Below are 6,642 nucleotides of genomic sequence, written 5' to 3' on the forward strand. Positions count from 1 at the left end.
ATCACAGCTCCTTGTATGGATTAAATTGTTCTCGAAAGTCTAATATCTTCAGTTAAAAGTCGCAACCGCTGGAATATGATTCAAATTCATCGAACTCCATAGTCCTCCTACGGGGACAATGTACCGGTTGTGCCAAACGACGTAACGCTTTCGGGATTTCGTAGTTTTCACGTTTACAACTCTGTAGACATGAGGGCTCCTTGTGGTGGCTTGGTGTACTCTCTCGGGATGAAACCTTCCTTCTGCGACACTGGCGAGTAGACCCAGATCCAGTCCAAGAAACGTTGGTTGTCCATGTCGGCGTAAACGTACTGGCCCTGCGTCACGCCGATGTCGTCGGTCTGCCTGGCCTCGTAGTCGAAAAGGATCAACATCTTTTTTGGCATCGGTCGTCTGTTCATGGTTGGACGAGCGGGTGTCGAGGTGAAGATCGGTGCGTCAGGGAAGCAGTCTTCAGTCATGGCAGATTCATCAGCTGCAAGAACAAAATTGAATGGATTATGAGCAGTTTTCTCGAATGGGTCTATCCAAAATATACATAGAGTAAGTAAACCCGTGAAAGAATATTATTTGCTATGTTGTGGCTGAATGCAGCTTTGTGACAGGTTGTGACAAGTCTCTTTGGATCATTCACGAACAAATTTCTTAAAAAGATTGGATTAACGGAATGGATGATGTCAACTTACCGTTATAGCAATCCAAGTCTTGCTGGAGGTCGGGTCCCTTGACGTCACAGAGGTAGGCGCTTGGAACGAATCCCTCTTCACCGTCACGTGTCTTCACCCAATACCAATCAGGATCGTCTTTGTTGAGTGCGGTCACGAATTCTCCCGGACGGACGGATAGATCGTTCTCTTGGTTGGCTTCGAACGGGAACATCACGAGGTAGTTACCAAGTGGTTGTTTCTCAAACGTTTCGATACTCGTAGATAGCTGCGTTTCGTGCGACGGTGTCTTGGCGATCTTTGCGTCTTTCGTTCTCGTCTGCTTGGGAGGTTTCGTCGTCCGCTCGCATCCGGAATCGGAGTCACTGGAAGCGGGCTTGAATGTAATTCGTTTCGGCTTAACTTGTCGTCTGCTGTTTGGACTGTGATCAGATGGTGCGGAATCGGTTCGTGGACTGTCGCTGTCTGTGTAGACGCCGCTGGTTGTACCATGTCCTGCGATCGCTCCTTCTGGTATCTCGACTCGGGGGCTGGCTTGGCGTTTACGTGGGTCTTGGTTCAGTTTCGTAGTGCTGCTAATGTATGCTCCAAGGCGTGCGACGTTGTCTGCGGCGGGTCTGTAACGAATGTGATCCATGTTGGTGCTGGCTGTGCTGTCGGACTCGGACGTGCTGTGGCAGGTTCTAGATCTCGTGCTGTGGGAAAACGAGTCTGTAGAATCGGTGGAATCGTTCGTAGAAGGAGCCGTGGAGAATTGAACAGCTTTCGTCGAGGCGAGCGTGAGCGAGGACATCTTCTTCGTCATACAAGAAACGGGTGATGCGTGGAGTTCGGTGCAGCGTAGACAGTCACAACCAACGTCGCCAGGTACGGCTCGTCTGCTGAGCTTTGCGGGAGAGGCGAGGTAGGACCAGGGCAGGAAGCCTTCAACTCCGTCGTCTCTGATTGCGTAGGCCCACTCAAGTTCTCGGTACAGGACACGTACTCGGTCTCCTCTCTTCACACCTAACTCATCGTCAGTGTAGGGGGTGAAGTCGTACAGAACCATCATTATCATCTTTCGGCCTCCGTTGTTCTTCTCCACGGCGACTCGGACTAAGGTATCCATGCTGGCGCTGCCGGTGATGCGACCTGGAGCGGTGGGCTTGTCTCGTGGACGGGAGTTGGCTTGAACTGGAAAGACAGAAGAGGAGATACACATAAGTCTCATGCATTTGTTATTGTGGAAACTGGTGTCAAATACCTGACTTTTGTTTGTAAATCTGAAAAGCAACCTAAGGTACATCATCTGCATGTTCAACCCGTTAAGGTCCCGGTTCTCATTTGATGGATGTACCCTGGGGCTAAGACACACCTAGTGACAACTAATTTGTCGCGTCAATGAGTTCACTTCCCCGAGATCTTTACTGATCTCAGGAATTTTAAGCCTTGCCTCCGGATGAGCTAAGATCCTTTTCGTTTTAGAGGCCAGTGATAACTCAATTGTGTTTGAGGAAGATGCGTGTGAAAGAGACAAAGGATGTACGTAACATCCCGCGACGTTCTGGGTAATTTTATCTCTGAGATTATTTAAGAACGGTGTGACCGATGATGAGGCTATTTTTCTAAGGTCTACTGAATGCGTTGAGGCAGATCTGGGGTGTTTACCATTATAATAGTTAATTACTGTTCAAACAAAAACTCAAAACTACATGGCTCAAAACTATTTTGGAGACATGGGGCTTTGTGGCTGTGCACACTTCAGGTCACGTTCCAGATTTATAATGACAAAATAACACTGGACCTTAAGACAAAACACGGGACTGATTAGAATCGATTAAAAGGTGCATCCAGTGGAGACATGGTATGGGGTTAAGGACTGCTTTCAACCTTCGAGGTGACGAGACTTGCACTGCTGGATCTAACGGTTTGGGGCCCAGCGAGCGACAAGTGGGCAGGGTACGTCGACGACCTTGATTGTGACACCACAGGTGGCAAGGCGGTACTTTGCCACTCCTTTCATCTGTTGGCAATGAGAATGGGTGATTAGAAACTGTTCCTCTGTATTGTCCTTTAATCTGGGATTTTCGTTGGGGGGTCTTGGGGGTTTAGGAGGGCGATGGAATGCTGTCAACAGAGGGTGAATTCTATGCACAAGTACTCAAAAATATCCCCAAATGTGGCAAAACTGTGAACAAGGGTCTGTCTGTACATGTACAATAAAATATGCAATACAGGTTATCTCTTAAATTTTAAGGTACAATTCAAATGATGTTAACCATACCGAGAAGCATCACCAAATTTTACTAATGGTGCATCTCAATACTCAACCTGTCACTGGAATGCGATAAGCGAAGCTTTGTTTTTAAAGCAATATTCAAAGTCACCATCACCAGCTGTGTGGAATAATGTTTCTTTTATCAGACAAACCAATGGTTAGTTTTGTTTTTGTTGGCAGTGATTTACTCAATGGTGGCTGGAATGGACCCTTGTGAAAACACGGGCACCAGCGCGCTTGTGACAATTAGAGCAAAAGCTTGGAGGAAATAAGCTTTGGGCATTAATGATGGGACAACAATTGTGCAACTTTCGTTGGTTTGATTCTTCAACTGGTCACAAACATACATGTACTGTCGTAAAGTTTAAAGGTTACTTGCTAAACATCTTTATTTCTACTATTTCTATTAGCATTTTGAGACGCTATTTTAAAAGTTTGGGTCAATGTTTCTCACAGATTTGTTCGTGCTAATAAGATATTATGAACTGAGCATATAAGACCAGATTCGCTAATATAAGGAACCATGTCCGCATTGTTGGGTGTTTGTAACAAGTTTTGTCTCCAGGTGCATGTGGGTACAGCTGTCATGCAAGAACGAAAGGAATACTATGGTGTAAACTAGAGTATAAATGGTCGCGAAGACTTGGTTGAAAAGATGGATAATCTAGACAGGGGGACATAAGTAGGGACTATAGTCTGCAAAGTACTTTTGCAATGATAGGGTTCAACTGTCAAAGTAAAATTAGACGATTCAACCAAGGAAGTTTTATAACAGTAATAGTTTAATAGTATCTCCATGCCTAAACTTATAAATGACAACTAGGATGTTTTGCTGTAAAACCTCCCTGTTGAGTACAACACAAAACTCAGTTGAGGTTTTCAAGAACAAATTCGCCAAAGATATATAATAGCGACCATCTTCCGTCTTTTGAGACAGTTTTGGTCGACATCTTTTTATCACATCTTGATCTCAGGAACTGTCATGATTGATTGCTTTGCTCAGCTTCAAGTACGGTATAATAAGTAGTTCAAGATATTCACGATATTTCTAATCATCAAATAGCAAGAAATGTAAAACTCCAAACTTGTAATTGGAAAAATAAGACAATGTACATACCTCGCTTCTTCCATTCCTTCTTGATCCGAGCTGGACACAGAAACGCCATCTTCTATTCGCAGAAGACGATGATAAATCCACAAAATATTTCAACGAATGTCCTCAATGTGAGCTGTCAAATCCACAAAAGGATGCACGAGGGTCGAATAATCCAAGAGCAAGAGAAGTGATAAGAACTGATTGAGATGTGAACGTTATGGAAGCAAAGATTCGAATGAGCGCTTAGGGAAAGTCCCCAGCTTATAAATGACAGGTTGCCAAAGTCGTGATGGCTATTCACTTAAACAAGCAACGGGAGAAATTAGTTCTGCTGTTCGCACTTGGAGATGCAAACAACTTTCCCGCTGGGATTACGGTCCATGATTGGTCATCAGCCTGTGACGTAATTGCCCTGCGCTATGATGCAATTGCCCATCGCGCTTTGCTTATTAGTGAAATTCAGTCAGAGAACTGTAGTTTTCGAAGTAAATAGTTTAATTAGTTGATTTAATTGTTGATGGCGATTCAGTTAGAATAGACACAATAGTTTATTTGTGATCGATGTTCAACTTGTCTGATGTCAGATCACTTATTTGGTACTAGTAATTAAATTGATGATTCAATTAGTGATACAATTCAGTTTCGAGATTCATTGAGACTTATCATTATGAAGAGGATGAATATTACTATATTGCTTGTAATGTTATCAATCTTTTCAACACTCTATGTCTGCTCCACTTTTTCTTCGCCTTTACAAAAGTAGTTTTAAAATGTGCATTCACAAAGTTGGTACATTCCGAACCGGTAACCCTTTTAGTAGTGTCGCCGTTACGACGGCGATCGCATTAATGTCACAGTTATAACTAAGGAACCGTTTAGTCTTCAAATCGGATCACCACCAACCGATTAGAATTCAACCGTTGGCTCATTAAGATAAGTTGTGTACACCTCCCTATTCTGGCATCCTTTTAATCCGACCAGTTTCTTTAAACTGTCCTTTTAAATACTATTTGTCGCCTTAAAACCACTCGTATGTTTTGGTCTTTCGGACATGAAATGTTTGTGACCTTTCCACACTTATTTCATAATAAAATCCCCCTCATTATTTTATGGAAACTGTTGAAATCACCGCGGGAAATTATCAAGACGGTTGGACTTCTCACGTACTGCAGAAGCATATCCGAGCCGTCCGTTCAATTGGAAGAATTTGGTTGCAATATCTCCAATGAATCGGCGCTTGTCTCCGCCAAAGTCGTTCAGCGTCCATCTTTAGCTTTTGGCCAGCATTTGCGCGGACACCAGCTGTTGAGGGGCCGTTCATGGCCATCCAGATACCTGTACTGAAAGTTAACCAGGGAGTTGTAATACACCTCGCTGAGTTAACGATTGCATGTATTCCTCCCAAACGTAGTGTCCGGCTGGACCACAAATTCATTATCACTGTCAAAACACCACCTTCTGTTTAAGCAAAAAGACACATGTTCCTAACGTGGCTTGTCTGACACCTGGTTTGTATTCAAAAATACTTTAAAAGTACAGTTTGTTTTGATGCGCCGTACTATCTGATGTTTATATTAACCCATTGCCGTCGGTCTACATCAAATACCTAGCACCCCATTGTTTATGAAATAAGACTAGTTGGTTTTATTCTATAGCAATTAGCGGTACTTTGTCAAGATATGAAGAGCGTCCTCAGGAAGTGTTCTGATTGAGGACACATTGAGTCTGCGACTGATTGCGTGGACGAGACGTCAGCAAATATGAATTCCAATCAAAACTCCAAACCCTGGGCCATATTTTCATCTCCAAGACTTAATCTATTTTTAACATCACTATGCTTCGTGCTATGTGTCGTGATATGTGTAGTCAACTGCACAAAGTCGCCCCAATGACCGCATGGCTGCGCGGGACAGACAGATAGATAGATAGATAGATAGGTGCTTTAAGTATTGAAAATGGAGTGGTGATATCGATGAACGCTTCGTGGTAGGTAGAGAAGAAATCAATTTGTTTATAGCAATTTGACAAACAGATGAGATAAACGCAGTCTGATTTGTGATCGGCATTCAGTCACTGATGAGGTTGAAGATGGCTCGCGTGGATATAACTTCGGTAAATTATCTTTTCTGTCTTGATCAAGAGGCGGGCTTTGTGATTTTGATCTGATCCCACCTCACGCCAAACAGGGCAATCATATGATCTTTGAAGTTGACATTGCTTGGGATAACTTTTGGCGAAATGTGGACTAGTAGGCGGGAATAAAGTTAATTTCAATTAATTTGTTTACATCGCTTTTGAGATATAGACGAATTGGACGCGATTTTAAGTTGTGAACATCATTCAGTCTCGTCCCGTGAAAATTGATATCGCGTGGACAAAACCTGTCTGTAGGATTTTACTTTTTTACGGGGGCGCTCTATAAGATAGATTATCATTAAACAATGTATTGTCTTATAGGCGGGAATGATGTTAACTTCAATTGATTTATTATACATTGCTTTTGAAATTTTGCACGCGATTTAAAGTTGTGAACATCAGCTATAGTCGTGCTTAATGAGGTAAAGCCATTGTGCATGGACACAACTTACAATGTATTTGAATATCAGTCACGCTATACTGTTATA

The 6,642-nt window shown here is 43.0% G+C and overlaps 1 protein-coding gene across 1 annotated transcript; it reads right to left on the minus strand.

Moving 5' to 3' along the window:
* Nucleotides 1-173: 173 nt before the first annotated feature.
* On the minus strand, nt 174-4,088 carry LOC135487730 (SH3 domain-containing protein Dlish-like). The gene is made up of 3 exons (XM_064771798.1): nt 4,040-4,088; nt 687-1,838; nt 174-475 (listed from the first exon to the last, which is right to left on the minus strand). Exons 1-3 carry the CDS (start codon nt 4,086-4,088, stop codon nt 174-176), a joined length of 1,503 nt encoding a protein of 500 aa, XP_064627868.1.
* Between the last annotated feature and the right edge of the window lie 2,554 nt (nt 4,089-6,642).

The sequence above is a fragment of the Lineus longissimus genome, chromosome 5, assembly GCF_910592395.1.
Source record: "Lineus longissimus chromosome 5, tnLinLong1.2, whole genome shotgun sequence".
Taxonomy (NCBI): domain Eukaryota; kingdom Metazoa; phylum Nemertea; class Pilidiophora; order Heteronemertea; family Lineidae; genus Lineus; species Lineus longissimus.

Excerpts from the sequence above, each read along its gene's own strand:
- LOC135487730 (XM_064771798.1), bottom strand. The coding sequence starts at position 4,088 with ATGGCGTTTCTGTGTCCAGCTCGGATCAAGAAGGAATGGAAGAAGCGA. Across the intron at positions 1,839-4,039 it reads GAAGGAATGGAAGAAGCGAG|TTCAAGCCAACTCCCGTCCA; the intron begins GTATGTACATTG and ends CTGTCTTTCCAG. Across the intron at positions 476-686 it reads AGACTTGGATTGCTATAACG|CTGATGAATCTGCCATGACT; the intron begins GTAAGTTGACAT and ends TTGTTCTTGCAG.